This window comes from Cygnus atratus, chromosome 1 (assembly GCF_013377495.2).
Source record: "Cygnus atratus isolate AKBS03 ecotype Queensland, Australia chromosome 1, CAtr_DNAZoo_HiC_assembly, whole genome shotgun sequence".
Taxonomy (NCBI): Eukaryota; Metazoa; Chordata; class Aves; order Anseriformes; family Anatidae; genus Cygnus; species Cygnus atratus.
This window is the reverse complement of record NC_066362.1, coordinates 47,474,759-47,494,159: the sequence shown is the minus strand read 5'-3', so window position 1 is coordinate 47,494,159 and position 19,401 is coordinate 47,474,759. Positions and strand designations below refer to the sequence as shown.

The window sequence follows — 19,401 nt, the reverse complement described above, 5'->3', positions numbered from 1 at the left end:
GCTCAGATGTGGTAATCATTTATCACTAGTGCTGGAGGCACTGGTGCTGGAGGCAGATACGTAGGATTGTGCTGAGGCTATCCTCAGTAATGCTTAGTACTATCATCTTTCTGAAGCGCACAGAATTGAAAGGTGCCAATGTGAATTTCAGATACCTGCTAATTTGCCATTTCAAGTTCAACCTGTGCAGAAGAGAAACATTCTTAAGGATTTTATTTTAGGTTCAAATGAATGTACCTAAAATGTTTGTGTCCTATGCTATTTTCTATTAATGTTAGGCATTATATATCTTTATTATTAAGCTTAATTCTGTTAATTAATAATTATTATAATTATAATTAAATATAATAATTATAGTTATTTAGTAAGCTTATTAAGAGGAATCATTTGACTGACTTGTGTTCTAAAGTTGTAAAAATGATACTCCAGAAGCACTGGCAACATGACTCAACTTGTGTGTTGATGAAAGTCGTTTTACTTGTCAGTAACGCTCCCAATGGGAGTGCAGACCGTGAGACACTATTCCAAGGATCTGAATAATTGAATGTGTTACTGGACTCTACTGGGTCACAGCCCAAGACAGTGGGTTGTCTTGTTTTGTGTTTTCAAGCACTGACATGCCTGGTGAGCATTTATGCCAGCTCATATTTTTATTTTTAAACGAAAACATGGCAAATAAACCAAACAATTACTTATATAGCACATTAGTCTGCCTTTTTTCAGTGCTTTCATAATCAAGTTTAGTCAGCTGGTAGCAGTTTAAAACTGTCTTTGGTATAGATTTAAATTCTTATGATAAAAACTAAAGAACTTGAGAAGGCTAAGCAGTTGAAAATGATAGGATCCAAGAGGCATCATTGTAAATAGTAAATGGTCAACTTCTTTTACACTGCACTGTATTGAGACAAATACTTTGTCTGAAACTGAAATGTAGGGCAAGGACTTTTGTTTATTTCATCTCATTTTTCCACAAATTGTAATAAGATAATTTTGTTTTGCACCACTTTACAAGAAACTCTTCCTTGGAGGATAATCTACTGCTGCAGTTTATGACACCCTTCTCCTCTTAGACGTCAGTGCCCTTGAGCAACTTCAGAATCTTTGCCCATACAGCAGGGGTGAATCTTGCTTTTACCAGCATTACTGATAATAATGATAGAAATTAGTATAGAAACAGGAACAGGGCCTCTTATTTTTTGATAGTTTGTCCAATATTGCACATGAAAGTAGGGAAGTGGTTGAGTCACCATCCCTGGATGTCTTTAAGAGACGTTTAGATGTAGAGCTTAGTGATATGGTTTAGTGGAGGACTCATTAGTGCTAGGTCAGAGGTCGGACTCGGTGATCTTGGAGGTCTCTTCCAACCTAGATGATTCTGTGATTCTGTATACTCTCTAACATACTTCACAACCTCATCTGTATTATTCTGTAGGCTGAAAAGTGCGGATTGCTGGGATAGCCCCTCTTAACAAGCCACAGTGATACCTGTGTACTGGGAAGAAGTATCGTTATGGGGCCCACATTATCAGTTTGGCATAGGTCTGCAACTCTAATTGTCTACAGAAAGATGAAGCATATGCAAAGCAAAACTTGAGTTGGATTACCTAATGCTCTGTGAAGCGTAAAGGCTTTAGTATGACAATTTCTGGTGTTATTCAAAGCGTTTCTGCCCTGACTGTGCAACAGACTTCTGTCATGCAGCCTCTCAGAGGGCTGTTACACTGATCCATCTGGCTGTCCTGCCTCCAGTCGCTGGTCTGACTAATCACAGGGCTAACCACACAGCTCAATACTTGTTTGATTTTATTCTTCCATTTACAACCGTAGAGTTAGGAGCCTATTGGAGAAGTTCGTGTTGCTCTTCTCAAACAGCTTGGAGAAGGAAATGAGAATTTTTGTAGCTTGTATTGGAACGGGTTTGTACCTAGAATTCCAGAGGTCAGAAGCTCAGCACCAGTTGCTCAGGGGAAGAGTGACCTTTCAGCTGTATGTAGTAAATCTCAGTTTTACACTTCTCTTTCTTAAAAAAGAGAGTGAGAGAAAAGGAAGAAGCCAATTTAATGTAGACATCCTTTATAAATTAAGGTATACATTTCAGTTAATTATAATATGTCTCAGCAGTTTGAAGGTTAAGAGGTAGGCCCCAGAATTCATGAAATAGATGTAAGTAAATCATTTGAAAAATACTTCGTGTCAATTCAGTCTGAGGAAAGTAGCTATAGAGTGTCTGTCAGAAACTCTGCCTTTTTCATGAAATGACTGCAGAGTGAAGCAAAATCATCTTTTTATTTTATAGATATATAGTATATAGAGATATAGATATATAGATATATAGATAATATAATAGATAAAAATCCATTTAATTATGATCTTTCATGCATCATCTTTTAGGAGGATATGCGAGTAAAATGTGTGATGACAGCAAGTCCCTCTAATTAGCGATGTTCAAAGTTAGGTTTACAGCTCAGATCAAAGTGTTGGTTTAGGTTGCATGGGAAGCAGCATGGAGAGAGAAGTACCTGATGGCAAGTGCTGCTGTGACAGTGTGCTTCTGACACAGCTCCTGTTCCTATCATCACTCTTCCCTGCCTCTGTTCACTCGTCCTTCAGTCTTGTCCTCAAGCTGTGGTGGTCCTCCAAGGAGAGGTTGTTCTTCTCCCGGTCTTTTCCTTCTGTTCAGTCTCTGTCAGCCATTTAACTTCACTGCTTTTTTTTATGCTGAAGAAGAGAGAAAATCTTTCATGTTGATGCAGTAGCTGCCAACCTGAGATCAAACAAATTCTAGCTGTATTTATTTTTAACGTTATAGCATAACAATCCATCACACTCTGAATGGGTGGGGTTAATGAAGCTTTATTTCATGGCCTTGTGTACAGGCGAACTGAGCGGAAGCAGATGTTCCCTTAGCATACTCTGAAGTTAGGCCAAATAGAATAAGCGAAACTTCCTTACAGGTACGTGTGTTTGAGTTAACAAGGAAAGCAGATGCACAAATAAAGGAATTGTCTGTCTGTTATTTATTTTTTTCTTTTTTCTTTTTTTAATGAAATAATTTCTGTTCCCTTCAGCAAGGCATCCTGTCAAAACTAGTTGAATTCTTCAGAAGTTGGTTTCCTTTTCCACAATATAAGAAAGATGATGACATACTTCACCGACTGGTAAGTGATTAATTAATTTCATTTTATTTTTTAATTTTTCTTTCTTAATCCACAGGTCTTTCCCTCCTTTGTACCTTCTCCTCCAAGCACCATCTTTGGTCTCTTTTGTTGTATGTTCTGAGAGTTTTACTTAACTCTTTTGGTAATACTGATTCTATTTTTCAGAGTTAGGTTGCCAGGCAAGTTGGGCAGAGCCCAAAAAGAAAAAAAAATATCAGTAGCCAGCTTGAAGATTTTCAAAACATGGAATAAGAGATGATGAGAAATTAAGGAAATTCTTGAAAGGTAAAAGGAGTTAATCTACGTTGTATCTGCCCCATTCACTGGAAGGCACTGAGAGATGCTGAGAAAGTCCCCAAGTGGCGGTCCAGTGACTTGCAGACACAGCTTAAGAGAAGGCTCTAGAGCTTCATCTAATTGTTGCTTCACCACCTCTTTCACCTTGTTAGCTCAGGCATAGCACCTGCTTGTGCAGCTCTACCACCCCTGGACCTATCCTGGGTTATGTATTATGTCTCTGCACTTTCCACAGTGCTTTTACATTTGGGAAAAGCAAAGCAAGCTAAGGCAGCACCATTATAATGCTTCAAAATGATGTTATGCATTAACAGCAGATGACATCTTTGTAGCAGCTGGCTGTAGGAAGAGGCATGATCAGGCTCTGCATTACCTGTATGCCCGCACTTCAGCAGTTCAGAATCAGAGTGGGTGTCCACCTCCACCTGCCTCACCCAAGGTTTTATTGTCCTACTCCTAGAACATACAAGGAACTTTTAGAACCCAAGGCAGCGTGTGTGGGGTAGAACCGAAGCGTGATAGTTCTACCCCAGGTAGGTAAAAATAGTTTTATGCTGTCTTTACACCTGTTCTCTGCAGCACCACATTCTAGACAATTCAGTTTCTAGCCTAGGGTTGGTCGAGATCTGCTTTAAGTAGCACCCAGCTGTTTCAGGTTCCTAGTCTTGCTTGAAAATATCATTTTAGACTGTTCCAGAATCTGAAAGTTAGAAGTTTAATTTTTTTCTACTATGATATAAGAGCGATGCCTTTATATGTAGTTTGGGGAGCTGGGAAGTGAGCAATATGGTAAGTTACGGGTTTCCATTTCTAAGAGAGTTCTAGTGAGTCCAATTGCTATTGCTTCTCCCTTATTTCAAGAGGACAAAATTTCCTCTGAAACCTATCATTACTGATCTTGGGTTGTCTTTTTTCTTTCTCTCTGTTTCTCTGTGAATCAAAGGTATTATCTTCAAAGCTTTTTTTAGCTTTAATTTCTTGAGAGGGAGACACAACTGAAGAATGTGAAAAGCATGTTTCTCCTGCTGCATGCTACAGCAGGGTACCGAAATGACACAGGATGTGTTGGAGGAGGGCAGAGTTTCCTCTTGAACACAGCCCTGAAACAATGTTTTTTAGTAAATGTAGAATGCAAGTTATCTGGAGTAACATCAATGTATGGAATTAAACATTTGACTAGCTAGAGCAAAGTTTCATAAATAATCTCTGTACTGTGAAATTTCAAACTTCTGTTAACAGCTTCTATTAGAGGGTTTTACAAAAATACTCTCCCTCCTTCAGGCTAGTTAGATGCAAAGATGCACATGCTCATTTTGGAGTTTTGTTAGAACGCTCTCAGCTTGAAGTGTTCTGTAATTATAGTTTGGTGCAATATGCAAATTAAAATTTCAGGGGGTCTTCTCTGATTTACATATTTGTCTTCAAGATCTGCATATTGCCTTGAAGAGCTATTATGGTAGGGGAAAAATAGCAGACATTTATCATAGTATCAGATCCATGACGAAGTAACTCCCTGAAGTTCAGTAAGTGTGAAGTCTTCAGAGGCCCACACTGTTTCATGTTTGGATTGAGCTCTCTTGGGTCGCAGAACCCTGCAGGAGAAGACTCACTGCTTTGGTTGGGGGCTTGAGTCCAGCACGTTGACCCTATTAAATGTCCACAGGTGACTTTTCGTTGACTGAGCTGTAAACTCTCTCTTTATAATTTGTTTGTTTTGTTAATGATCTAAATTATGTCATGACAAAAAAGAAGGTTTGCTGTTTTATTGAAATCTTCTAATAGATACGATACCTTTCCAATCTTTTTGCAAATGTATTGGCGTAACTTGTGGCATTTTACCAAATATTGTTACTGTCTAGGTCAGATCACAAAAACAGCGTGATACACCCTGCAAGGCTGAATTGTTAGGTAGTAAATGAATTTTTAAATTTTAACAAGTTTAATAAAAGTGCGGAGTCTACTACTGATATATCCAAAATATTTCGGTAATCTTCAGGAAGAGATAGCTGTCAGTGAAATGTGGAGAGTCTGGGTATTTTCCTTGTTCTAGTAACTTAATTTTAAGAGTTTGCATGTTCTTTACTAATGCCTGTGTTTTTCTCCTGCCCATTTGTGGTAAGGATGTCGGATTTCGATTTGACACACTCCGTACCATCCTGCAACAGGAAGTTCTGCTGCAGGAGGATGTGGAACTGATTGAGTTCCTTGACCCAAGTATCCTGTCTGCAGGGCAGTGTAAGCAACAGGAAAATGGACGACTTCCAACACTACGCTCCCTAGCAACTCCTAATATTTGGTATTGTACAGAGAGTACCTACAACTATATTCACTGTTAAACTGAAAAAAATATGTTGTATGTTCTTTACATAAAATGTAGCAATATAGTAATTGTTTTTGTGTGTGTGTTTTTTTTCCTCAGGTCTTTGTGTCCAGCAGTCCCCACATTTATAGATAAGCATATTTTTGCCTCAGGCATTTTATTGAAAGAGTGAGTTTTAATCTGAGATAGCTACGTAAACATAAATGGATACTTGCAAACTTGCCATGAGGAAAAACTAACGTGGATGAATTCATCAATTTCTAAAGCTATACAGTGATGATTTTGAGAAATGAGACGTGATTGTGTAGACCGAATTGGAAAGTGTGTTTTTCACTGTGGTCTTTATAAAGCGCTTTAATTGTATGGGGGGCAATTAAATTTCATGGCTTTAGAATACTAGAAGAACAGACTAAAGAATATTTAAATACAATGCATTCAGGTTAGAAGAGGCTGGTGAAATTCACCCTAGAATACTGAAGGAGCTAGCTGCAGCAATGTCTAAACACCTAGCACCTGTATTTGAAAAATAACAAGAATGATGGGTAGTCTGAAAGAGTCACTCAGAAATGGGTGGGAATCAGGAGATAGCAATCTCAGGCCAGTGGTATGTTTTCATCCGTATGTTAGGAAAATAGATGGAATTATTAAGATGTATTATGTCATTACTGATGTTCCCTGTCAAACAAGAACTTTTAAATCACCTTACTCTGGTGGTTTGTCTTGGTCCTAACACTATTCATTGTTTCTTTAACTGTTCAGATTATAAAGAACGCTTACAAAATTTCTGAATTTCAGAAAAATTCTGAAAAGCTTTCAAGGGGAAGAAAACCAGTATTTTTTTCTTTAAAAAATTCTGGAAAAATTAAAGTCTCCATGCACTTTTAAGCCCATATGCCATCCATCTCTTTGAAGACTGTCATAATGTTACAAAACTGCAACTATAATACTACATATGAAACACTGTATATTCTAGGAGTCACTTTTTTGTAGAATTTGTCTAGGTGAAAATAACAGAGGATTTTAAAATGTCCTTGAGAAATAACTGAAATGAGATACTAATGACTCTGGTTTTTAAGGATTTTCAAAAGCTGCCGAATCTTTTAAAATGATTATTCAAGCCATCTTATAAAAACGTGTTAAAAACTAGTGGTCTGTTGGTGTCCAAGTTAAATAAGTCAGAAACTGGAAAAAATAAAACTGGTGTTACTTGAGGGTTTTGTTACCAAAAAAAAACGTGCCCTTTCCTACTGCACTCTTGAACCTGGCAATACAGATATTCCTGTTCCTACCCACCCTGGCTTATAATGCTGAGTAGTCAGTTTTTTGGTTGTGTGGTTGTTTTTAAGTCACATGTGTAAGAGAAACTGACCTTTCAGAGTGGTAAATTATTCTTCTACTCATACCACCAAAAAGCTGGCTTTTTTGGTGTTTACAGCTTGCTTAAGAAACCTACATGTACTTCCCGCCTGTTTGGCATCAGGAATCTATGGCTGATATTACTTTCTCTGTTTGCAGGGATGTCTCACTGTTGCTTGCCTTTGTAAGTGCACTGCTTGTGCTTCCTTCATGGTGGAAGGAATCGTCGTGGCTACCGTGGGGACTAGTTCTGCTTGTGTATGCAATCTTTCGAGTGTGGGGCACATGGAGGACAGCCAAGCTGCAAATGTCCCTGCGAAAATACTGTGTCCAGCTGGAAGAAACAGTGGCAAATAGTCGAGCTTTTACTAATCTCGTGAGAAAAGCTCTACGACTCATTCAAGAGACTGAAGTAATTTCCAGAGGATTTACCCTGTGAGTCTACATTTCACTTTAATAAATTGATCCATTCAAGCCATATGTTGTTTAAAAATAGTCTCATTGCACTGTCTCCTAGAACAAGTGAAATTGCCGAAAAGCATATTACTGAAAACTTTTAATTTTCATGAAATAGTATAATTACAGTTATGTTCACCAACATAAAAGTATGAATTCTAACTACCCATTGTTAAAACTATGCATCCTGAAGGAGAATTAAGTGTCACAAATGTGAACTGGGCATCTATGCCTTTGAAAGTCTCCTGCAGTGCTGGCAATGAAATATATTAAGTACCGTGAACCAATTTAATTAGCCATTTGGGGGGATTGTTTGAGAGGCTGTTTGCTTAAGGGTTTCTTGTACTTTAAATTATCAAATCCATGTAAATAAACTGATCTGCAAGTAATCATTCTTATTTTAGCCAACAAGATTACATGAAAATTATCAAGTAACAGTCAGAAGTAATGAGAACCAGCAATCAGCAAAGACTATCCAGAGGTCATTTCCCACCTCAAAAAGAATTACACCTTTCCATTCTTGCATACAATTGTTAAGATGTTTAGAGTCTTAATTTACTCTTGAATTTGCCTCCTGTCCACTTAAGTTATGAAAGTTTTCCTAGTTATTTAGCTCTTTGGGTAATTTAACTGTTTGGGTTATTTTTGGTTATTTGCTGTGTGAAAGGACGTTAGCACTAGTTCAGTGTGTGCAATGATCCCAAACCCAGAAGGCCTGTTCTCATTGCCAGCTATCCTTTTCTGTAGTAGCAACCTATTGCTAGAAATATACCTGTGTCAGTTAGACATAAGGTTGAAGGAGGTGGGAAATGCCAGCAACTAAAATCCAGCTGACTTTTTTCTAAAACCAATAAAAAGTTCCCCTGCATGCACCATGAAGTTGTTTGTTCCTGCTAGACCAGCTGCTCTGTTCTCAGGTACATGTTGGTGCATGCAAGATTGAAACTGTAGACTTTGCATTTTGAATTAGTTTTCGAGCTTGAGATGCCTTCAGTATGCTTTGTAGAAGAAATGTTTTATTCTCCCTTTGGAATGCACAAGCACATCTTCAGTCTGCCTAGCTATATTTTTTTGTTTTATTTTCTGAAGAAACATATAGTTGAGCAATAGGCAGTCTTATCTTTGCACATGGGTTCTTAAAAGAAATTATTGTTAGGGCTTGTCCAAATTACAGATGAGAAAACATTTGTTTTTTTTCCTAAGTTTAAGCAAACGAACTTGTGGTCAGTGTCAAAATTGCTGGTTCCTTGTTCTTTTACTACATATCTTAGATAACAGATTAACAAAAAACAGACTGGTCTTTAAGCTGGTTCTTGATCTCAGCCTCTTTACTTAAAACTCTGGCAAGCTTTTCAAAAGATTTTTGAGTGTGGATGGAGTGGGAGAAGTCAGCCTGTGTCAGCAATCTCGTTGGAATAATTGTTCAGTATGAAGAAGCCAGAGTCATAGAGATTTGGGTTTGTTTTGGTTTGGAAGAAGTTCGAACTCCGGAGTGTCCTTTTCTGCATCCATATATGTAAGAGATGCTGCTGCACAGAGCATCATGAAGTTCTTTGCTTGGCAAAATGCTTCATGTACGATCCAAAAAAACTAGCTACCCTTTCTTCTTCTCCTGAATTTTGCTACAATAAATCTTAGAAGAACTCAGTTTGCTATGTTCACCAGTAGTAACCTTGTCAAAGTCTTTATGCTTGCTCAGGGAAAATCTTATGGCAGTAGAAATGGTTGCACCTGAAAAGTTAACGAATATGTTGTTTTACATCTTTGAAAGAACGGGTTTTTCAACCAGGTAGCACAGCACCCATTCCATGATACGTATGCTGCTGTTTGAATATACCGCTAGCTTAGCATAGTCTGGACTGTGAATTAATTGTGTTGTGAATGGAAAGATACTGAAGCTGACGGTTAAATAATATTGATCCAGATTTTGGCTAGCTGTACTTAGCTAAACTGTGCTGTAGCAAGCCCAGGTCTGCAGATTCAGCCTGATGTTGTGTTCCACAGCTATTTTTTCCTCTCTCTTTCTCTCTCACTTTGTTAAGATGGAAATAGGCTAGACAAAATAGTTATCAGTTCAGCAACACGCTCATCTTTCCAGGTACACGCTATGCTTTTCCCTTTTATGTGACTGAAGATGTGAAATCACCTTGTTGGCTGAGCAATCTGAGCAAGGTGAGAGCAGAAGCAGGCTCCAGTCCCCAAACAATTCTTCACTCTTGCTGACCACACTACGTCCATTCCTGAGCTGGTTCTAGTAAAAAACAGTGCCAGCAGGTAGAAAGGGTGGACTGTCCACTATTTTCAGTGTTGCAGTCATAGGTTTGGCTTCAAGACTGTACATGAACAGAAGTAACTAATATTTTTTTCCTTTATCTACAGTTTAATGTTGCATGGACATATTTAATGTTTATGCAGTTCACAGTTCACAGTTTATTTCCAGATTAGGCAATTTCTTACGATTCTAGAGCTATTTTGAAGTATAGTCAAATAAGTAAGTGTCATAGTTTCTTTTAAATTGTATTATCACCTGAATATATGAATACCAAAGCGTATTTTCAAATACGCTGATTTAATTGCATATATTTCATGTGTTTACCTGTGTTAGCTTCCACAAAACATTGCTGTCATTCATTGCATAATTGGTAAAAGCTATTTCTCCACTTATATAATATTTCTGTTGACCTAGAGAAGAATTCTGCAGGGACGGCTTGAAAGAAAATAGTGTTTTACATGGAAAACAAAAAATAGTAGCGCACTTTTTCTGCAAAAATAGTTTAAAGAGCAAATTTGTATATAAAGAGGCATATGTTAAATATCTGCATGTTAAAATTTCCAAAACTTATACTGGGCATGTAACAGTTTTGTATCAGAAATAATGTTGTGGCCTGCCTATGTTTAGTATATTCTTTCTGAACACTTTGGAAAAGACAATGTCCTCAGGAGTTTTACCATGGCTCAGATGAGAATAGAATCAGGCCGCCTATTGAGGAGTCCTATCTGCTTATCTAAGACTTTGATTAAATAAGTCATTGATATGATGGATTTTTTTATTATTATTTTTTCTGTCATAGCTACTGAGCAATTTGAAATAGTTTCTAAGTAATGGAATAAGAAAACTGATGTACTGTCTTTAAAAATACTTTAGGACATCTGTACAGTTGTATCACATTTTACTTTTCAAGTTTGCTTGACAGGGTCAGTGCCGCTTGCCCATTTAATAAAGCTGGACAACATCCTAGTCAACATCTTATTGGTCTCCGGAAAGCTGTTTATCGATCTGTCAGAGCCAACTTTCGAGCTTCAAGACTGGCTACTCTATACATGCTGAAAAAATATCCTTTTTGTAAAAAAACAACACAACAACAACAAAAAAAACAGTTCAGTTATTCCATTAATGTTACCTACCTGTGGTTGTGCCAATGTTTACAGTTGGCATGTCTAGAAACATACAATCTAGTTACATATCTAAATGAGATAAAGGAAAGGTAGCATAGTAAATTTGGGTTTATGCTTGGTTTGGAACAGTCTTAATTTTTTTCTTTTTTGCACTGTGCAATGTGAGATAAAATCCTATGTACTGAAAACATTGTTCTAACTATTGATGCCCATTCCTCTGTGAAAGTACTGAAGTATGTCAGAATCCTTTGGGATTTTGTTTTTAAATTACTTTTAGCCATCGTTTTCCCTTGCACAAAAATAACCTTTCCTCTGATTGATAAGCCCATTCGCTCATTGTCCCTGTGTTCAAAGATAAGTTGATTTTCTGTTTCAGACAAGCTGGGTGAAAACTCTCATTACGATAATTAGCCAAACAGCACGTTTAAGAGCGAGGAGTTTCTGCCCTGAACCAAACTAGAACACTTGGATCAGATTCGATTTTGTGAAGCATCATCTACATTTCCTCAGTGAATTGCATACTTTAACGGCGTTACCATTTCAAGATTTTTTTACTATGTTTATTGCACTACATAGGAAATAACAATGCCTTCACCCTCTATTGTAGCAAAAAGTAAAACAGATATGTTTCTGATCTGAGAAACTTCATGTGGGGGAAAAAAAAGCTGATGGTAATGCAATTGTTGAAAATCTGTCATGACAAATAACTTGTTTTGCCTTCCTGGAACATACTTGATTAATATTGAATAATAGCATGTGACACAGGCACACATGAAGCTATGAGAGCGTGCACTCACTTTGAAGGCAATAAGTATTTGTTTGCGAAGTAGTAACTCATGTAGGCATCCTCATTCTCAGCTCAAGGCTTAACTCTTAGCACTGAGGATTAAGGTGTACTGGCGATATAAAGGAAAAAAAAAATATGACCGGTTCAAACATGTTGGTAGAGGCAACTGGTACCTAACTTGGCATTAATCAAGAATTGCTTCTAAAAACACAGGAAGGGATTTGAAAGTGGGATCGGTGGACATGGCCTTCACAAATATCCTCCAGCACGAAGAAGGGAAGTCTAGTAGTTGCTGTGAAAAGGTGTGTTGCTTTGACTGTGGAGGTTACAGGTTCAAGGAACATTGGTGTGAATTAGACAGTCCACTAGTTTTCTAACTGCTAAACTTAATACGTGCAGAACACAGTGGAAAAAAGAGTGGCAGCATGTGAGTTGAGATGCAGACTTGCTCAAATCAGCAGTGCTTGTAAACTGAAAGCAGGGAATTTAAATGTGAGGTAGGTGTGTAAATGATTCCTCCTCCCCACCAAAATAATTAAGAACAGCTTTAAGGTGGTTTCCAGCTGCCTTAATTTGTAGTTTTCCCTGCATATCATGAATGCCTGAAAATGCTCCATGTACTATATGGGCATTGATGGCCAGGAGCATCTTTCAAATAGATTCCACTGCCTTGTGCAATTAAATAGTATGCTTACGCTGGAGAGGCCAAAGATGCCTTCATGTCAAAAGCATTCACACCTGCCGGTTGTGACAACCTTAATGCTCTTGTCCATCATCATGTCATTAGTATAAATTTGGCCTACAGCAAGGGGAAGGAGGAACTGGAGAGAACACTTTTTTTTTTTTAAGTGTTTTACTGGATATTAGCTTGTGTCTCTGTAGTGGAGCAGACGTATCTCTGTATTTATGCAAGCGAAAAACTGTGGTTGTTTTTTTTGCTTGAAACATTTTTCAGTAGAAATTCAATATGTGAAATGCCTCCTAGCCTCAAAGACAGTAAAACTTGAGTCTTCCCAGCTAATATACTAAGGAACAAAGGTTAGTTCCATTTTAATAGATAACATTATTCTTTAGGGTCATTTTGTTCTTTATAAAATAAGGAAGTAGTAATTTCTTGAGAGCATAAGCAAATAAACAGTACATGCAATGTGAGAGTTCGTCATGGGGGAAGAGAGATAACACTGAAAATTTGTTGGCTGATTGGCCACAGCACTTAGGTACGAGAATGAATGGGTATGAAAGTAGAACTGGATCTTCACATGGTGTAAATGCTCACCATTCATCTTCTTCCACAGTGTTGTATGCATTGACGTCATTTGAGGATTTGATCCATTACGTTTTCTTCTGCTGTACCAACCTTCTAATATTGCGGTCTGCTTTTGTTTCATGAGAGTCTGACACTGAAATGAGATGTTTCAAAAAAAAAGTCAAAAAAGAGCCAAGCTTTGAAGCATGTGTCAATGGGAAATAATTTTCTATATTACAGTTTGCTTTCCTTGGTTGACAGTATTCAGTTGATATCATCACATGGGGATGATGCTTGTCATTCAACAACAGTGGTGAATCTCTGACTCCAGAGGTCATTTTTGTGTGATGTCTAGTTATCAAAATAAGGTCACAGTCACAGTCCAGGTCCTCTGTGTGGTTCAGTGGATACAAAAGGTTGATAATGTGCAGAATGCCCCATTTTCTTTTATCTTTGTCTTTCTTATAATGAACCTGGAAAATTGAGACTGAGAATTATCGTACATCTGGTGATAATTGTTGCCTTAAGACAATAGCTCTTGAACAGAGACATGTCTATTATGACATAAAATGGTTAAAGTAATTCAGAAAATGGTACTAAATTCTCTAATGTAGTAAAAGGTATACTACAATTTAAGGAAAGTTTTCATTTAAAGCATTCTTATATGTTCAGAACTTACTAGAAATACTTGTAACTGAAGTAGGTTGTTACATACACTTTAATGTATTTGATTATTTCTGAAATAAGCCTCAAATTCATACTTTGAATCAGTAAGACTAATGCTCTTGGAAGCCAAAGAGAAGCTGCTTTAAACCTTAGGCACTTGCTTTATGTATAACTTCAAGAGAGACAAGGAAGAGTATATACTTGAGTGGCTGAGCTGGTGACTGTTGGGCTGAGTTAAAAACTTGCTGACTTAAGTATTGATCTTAACTGTAGACATAAATCAATGAAAGGTAAAAATAAATGATTAAATACACCTTAAATAATAAGGTATATGTTGATCTGTGCTAATCCATTCATTGTAGATTTTATACCCATCAGTATTATTTCTAGTATTTAAGTATATCTGTCAAATTAGGCTTTTATGGTAAGGTATATCTCAAATGAATAAGGAGATCTGTTTGATGAAGTTGTTACAGAGAATTAAAAATCTTAATTCACAGCTTTACTATGTAAATACAAATATGTAATACAAATTGCATAAACCTGATACATTATCATTACTCACTCAGTAGTACTAGAAGTTTGCTAGTGTTTGCTTGTGGCCAGTATGCCACTTTTTAGCTCATTTCAGTGAACAGAATAAATTAATATCTTCCTAATTAAAATGTGTTCATATGTAAAATAGAAAAAATATATGATTATACTTTAGCTTATACCAGGTGTTTCTGTCAGACTCAGTGGACCAGTAGTATTTAATGAGATGGATTCTTTACATTTCATGGGAAGTGACGGCTGTGAACTTGCAGAAACAATTCAGTGTTTTCTCATGCCATCCTTACTCTGACTTGTTCATGTCAGGAAGAGTACACGGAAGAGTACATTGCTCAAAGTCACAGAAGAAAAAGTTATAGAGGAGAAAAGAGTATTTCTCCTTTAATCTGGAAAATAAGGGTATAGCAGGATGCAATGGTTGAAAGCTTAAGCTAGAAATTAGATATTTTGGGTTGAGTATTTACAGGATGTTATGCAAACTAGTCACTAGTAGCGCAGCAAATCTCTGCACTACACTCCATTGAACTGTGTAATAACTTGGAGGTAATACTTCAGTCAGTGTGCCAGTCATTTAATATTTTTATGCTTAAGAGCCTTGTGGGTTCTGCATCATAAGAATCTATGGTTTATGCACTGATTTAATTATACTCAAGCTGGATGGAGGAAATTGTGTAGCTTATGTTACTGGATGATGTTAAGTCTAATTCTCAGGTGGTGAAAGATGGTGTGATACTCCATTTCCATTCAACTCACTTGATAGATAGGACCTGGGAGTTTGACCATATAAACTCAAGCAACTTTAATTTTGTTCTAAGCATAAGGCCTTCTCTGATTTTTGGGTGGACCTGTGTGGAGCCAGGAGATGGAGTCGGTGATCCTTGTGAGTCCCATCCAACTCAGAATATTCTGTGATTCTAATATTTCTAAATTGAATGGTGTCTCATTATGGTGTAGTGAATATAAAATGCATTCTGTGTATTTGAGATGCACTGAGCTTGGGAAAACTTGTAAATGTGCTCCTTGTAAATCTAGTAAAATTTGTTCCTTCTCCTCTGTGAAAAGTTTATTGCTTCAGAAAATGTTAGAAAAACGCTTTTTCATTTGGGAAAGAGAGTTTGCACAAGAAAACCTCACACAGGCTAAATATATATAATTGTACTCTCTTTGGATTGTAAAAGCCTAACTCAGAAATCCACTTCTGGAAGGTCTAAGCAAAGATGCTTGAGAAATTTTCAGTTAAATGTTTTTTTGTTGACCAGCCAGTTCATCACATGCTTTTCTCATCCCTTCCAGCGGGTGAGAATTTTATGAGAGAGCAGCTTGGGTTTCTTAGGAATACTTTGAGGCCCTCATTAGATCTTTAGATGGGAATGTGCTTTTGAAGAGCAAAGTGCTAATATGAAATTGTTGTGTACGTGGGTACATTAGTACTGTTGCTTTTTTATAAGTAAGATCAGCCTCCTGGCAGAGGTTCCATATTCATTGTACCGATATTTGATTTTGGATTTGACAGCTTATTATTAAGTAGCTTTGTCTTCTCTTACTCCAAGCTAATAAGGAACGTAAGTTGAACAGATGATTAAAGTATTTCCTCAAAGACAGAAGCATTTAAGTTATGCAATCTTATTTACTCTACTTGCATCCTTTTAGCTAATCTCTCAATGTGAATAAAAAGAGAGACATCTTATGGTTTAGATCAAAGCACAATAAGGAAATACACGTATATTCTTAACAAAAATGATTGGAAGTAAGAGGACGAGGCAGAAGACATGGGATTTTGGTGGGAATCCCTTGTTGAGATGCACTACGGATAAGTGGCTCATTTGGTCAAACCACCCATTTGAGAGGTTCCCTGCAATTTTTAGCATGATTTAGAAATCAACATGTGTCCAAACTGCTTTTTAAGATGCTCATGCTTTGGAAATGCCTTGTTGCGGGAAAAAAAGATTATCGCAGAATATTATCAATCTCTAAGATAATCGGTCCTGAAGGGTTTGGACCTGATTTTGCAATCTCTGGTGGAGTTAACATCCTCGTCCCCTGTGCTCCACCTGCTGGGCACGCAGTCAGGTTCATTTAGAATAGCTGACCCAGTTGACACCGTGTGACAACAGCAGCTGGTGACAACAGTATGTTATGTTCCTGAGTCATTTGCATTGCTTCAACCTGCAATTGCATTGCAGGTTTTCACCTGCATTCGTGCTTCTGGAGGACACTTAACAGGCTTCTTTCTTCCTGGACTTCTGGCAGGAATTAGGGAGAAATTTATTTGTTTGTTCAGAGCCTGGAGACGTAGTATTGCTGTTTCCTGAGCCACAAAAAATTCACTTTTATGCACTGTTCTTCTACTCAAGTGATAAATATTTTCTTCAGCAAATCACTATTGCAAGTTCAATCCTACGAGAGTTTAGCAGGTGGAAAATTTGGGAGTGAAAGCGGGTGGAACTTGTAGCTTCCCCAGAAATCATATTAGTTGGACAAGAGACAAGTACTTCTGGTGGGCTTTATGTGACCCAAGAGATGAGAGTATTCAGTTTGTAAATCAAAGCATAAAGAAAAATAACATAGTTTAAATTAAAAGTATTTTCATGAATGCTTTGCAATTTCTTTTTCTTTTTTTTTTTTCCCTTTGGAACAAAGGTGTGCTTATGACAATGAGTGATAAATTCTTTTTTTAAGCAAATTTTACTCTTTATTGACTGGATATTTATTTTCAATTTACAGAAGTCTTGAACTGTACCATCTCCTCTTTCCCCAGCATAAGGGATTATTTTTAAGGATTATTTTTATCTGTTCCTCTGGCATTAGAGTTATATTGTGCTTGTTTCCTATTTTTTAAGCATTTCACCACAGTTTGAGGGTTGGAAAGGTACATTTTTTTAAATAAAAAAAAAATTACCGCATGGGTCTTATGATTCTAGCATTAGCAGAAAAGTGCTATTGAAAGAATTGACTTTTTCTCATGTACTTACATTTTTATGTGTGAATAGTTCTATTAAAATGCATATTTACTGAGCTTTCTCAGGCGAACAGCATTGTATATATCATTAAGAATTATCAAGATTGGGGCCTAAATTAACTAAGCTACTTTGTAAATGAGGTAACGAAGCATGGTGATCAAAGCCATACTCCATCTGCTTTCTTAGCTAATTACTTAATAAAGTGTCAAAGTCACTGCTGACACACAGAGCAAAGTGATGGGAATATTAGCACACGTATCCTCACAAAATACGGTAAAGATAATTGAGCTTTGGCTGTAGGAAACCTTACTGTACAGGTTGCTGTGTCTGGGAAGTTTGGTTTTGAATTAACAGTATGACAATTGGGAGCTGCTCTTCTTCATGGTAATATCTGAAATATCAAAGAACAGTTATTGCAAAGGTCCCCGAGCAGTCCTTCCACACGCAGGACTTGCAGGGAATTCCTGCAGTTGTCCCGAGTTTGGTCTATAACATAGACTACCTTTGAAACTCCAAATTGCACAAATGTTGTCTTCCTCTCTCCTCTGTTATAATGATTTCTGTTGTGAGATTGACATGATCTAATTGTTGGGAATTTACAAATTGAAGCCAAAGCAATCTAACTTGAAAGGAATACAGGGATTTTCATCAATATGTTTTCATTTGTTTCTTTTTAAGTAGTTGTATTTAGTGTGTTATAGTATTAATATTATCGTATTATTGGATGTTTAGTCAAGGTCTTATCATCCTTCTCTTAGCCTTTAAAACCTGTGCTATGAACAAAGTTTGGAAGAAGTTCAATTAGAGGTTCAATTTGGGTTCAACTAAACAGGCATTACGTGTTCTTTCATTTAAATTACCAGAAATAAGAAACCATGTTAGCTGGTTTTTTGCCTTTTGTTTTTAATGCAAAAGTTGCTTTGCTACCCACCTTAACTCTGGCTAAACCTACCCTCTGAACTCTGAGAGCGACAACGTGACCAGCTACATCTGTGTAGTCCCTTTCAAGGAGCTGGGTCTGGGACTGAGTGAAGAGCAGGTGTCTGAAGAGGAGGCACACAATCTCACAGATGGCTTCAGCTTGCCTGCGCTCAAGGTAATCTCTCCTAGGCACATCCGCAATGGCTCAGCATGAAATTTTTTTCAGTTGTCATGAGGCCATTTGGCTTGTGTATACTAGCCTGTGGTAGCACAGTCAACTGAGGAAGGAGGTAAAATTTGTCTCATATCATGTGTTTCTACATGTATTCGCATTACATGATTTCTTTTTGCATGTATTTGAAGAGAAGTTGCACAATAAAACACAAGGATTTTGTTCTGTCAATCATACAAATTCAAGTCAGTGTTTTATAATCAGCTTGATCAACCTCCTTCTTAAACCTGAGCTTTTGTTCTTTGATTTCACATGATTCCAGACAAATAAAATATTTTTCAGGTTTGTACTTAAATCTTTTTAATTAATTGCTTGACTTTAATAAAAAGAGAGACATCCAAAGATGTAAGTTAGTTGTAATTGTTAAAGGGAATAGATGCATTTGGCTACACAGAGAAGGATAAATTATAAGCCTGGACCCCCTGCTGCCATGATCCAGTGAAGTTCTTTGATCTTTGAAAAGATATTTAACTGAGCAGAATGACAATCATTTAATGGCCTTTTTAATCTATTTTGTTTTGAGATGTTAAGTATTTTTAATGTGCTTGAGTAAATGAGTAAAATTAGATCTAATTTGAATGCAAACCTTCTATGCTCTAGTGGTTCTGTGCCTAGGTGGTTCCATTTTACTCTTTTTTTAAATGGAAAATTCCATTATTATGTGACTTCTTTGTTTTAATGAGGTTGGCTCATGTTGCATTTTATTCACGTAATTTCTAGGCCTTGATTTCTTTTCTTCTGACCGTAAATGGCACCAGCAATAGTAGTTGCAAAGCTTTGAGGTTTTGTCTAATTGGTTGTAAGCTATGTGCTACATCAGATGTAAGTTTTGGGGATTTTTTCTTGCCTTTTAATGGGCTGAACTTCTAATTACAATCACGCAAGCCAACTTACCCAGTTCTCTTTAAGCTCGAGAATTCAATTAGAGTTGCCCAAGCTTGTAAACTAAGACTTTGTTTACTTGCAATTTGCAGTAATTTCACTGAAATCTGTTTTAATTAAACTGGATGGAATACTTTTTGGGTAGAGTTAAACTCACAACTAGAAAATCTGA

At 37.0% G+C, this 19,401-nt stretch overlaps 1 protein-coding gene across 8 annotated transcripts in view; it reads left to right on the top strand.

Annotated features, from left to right (window-relative positions):
- VEZT (vezatin, adherens junctions transmembrane protein) overlaps positions 1-19,401 on the top strand; it is a 58,654-nt gene that overhangs the window by 24,231 nt on the left and 15,022 nt on the right. For 4 of the 8 annotated variants that reach the window (XM_035551545.1, XM_035551551.2, XM_035551543.1 and 1 more), the window contains 5 exons: positions 3,069-3,158; positions 5,576-5,751; positions 7,291-7,566; positions 10,770-10,919; positions 18,143-18,290. In XM_035551545.1, coding sequence (XP_035407438.1) covers positions 3,069-3,158; positions 5,576-5,751; positions 7,291-7,566; positions 10,770-10,919; positions 18,143-18,290 — 840 coding nt within the window. The remainder of the gene's footprint in view (positions 1-3,068; positions 3,159-5,575; positions 5,752-7,290; positions 7,567-10,769; positions 10,920-18,142; positions 18,291-19,401) is intronic. The other 4 variants (XM_035551546.2, XM_035551552.2, XM_035551544.1 and 1 more) reach the window with 2 other exon arrangements.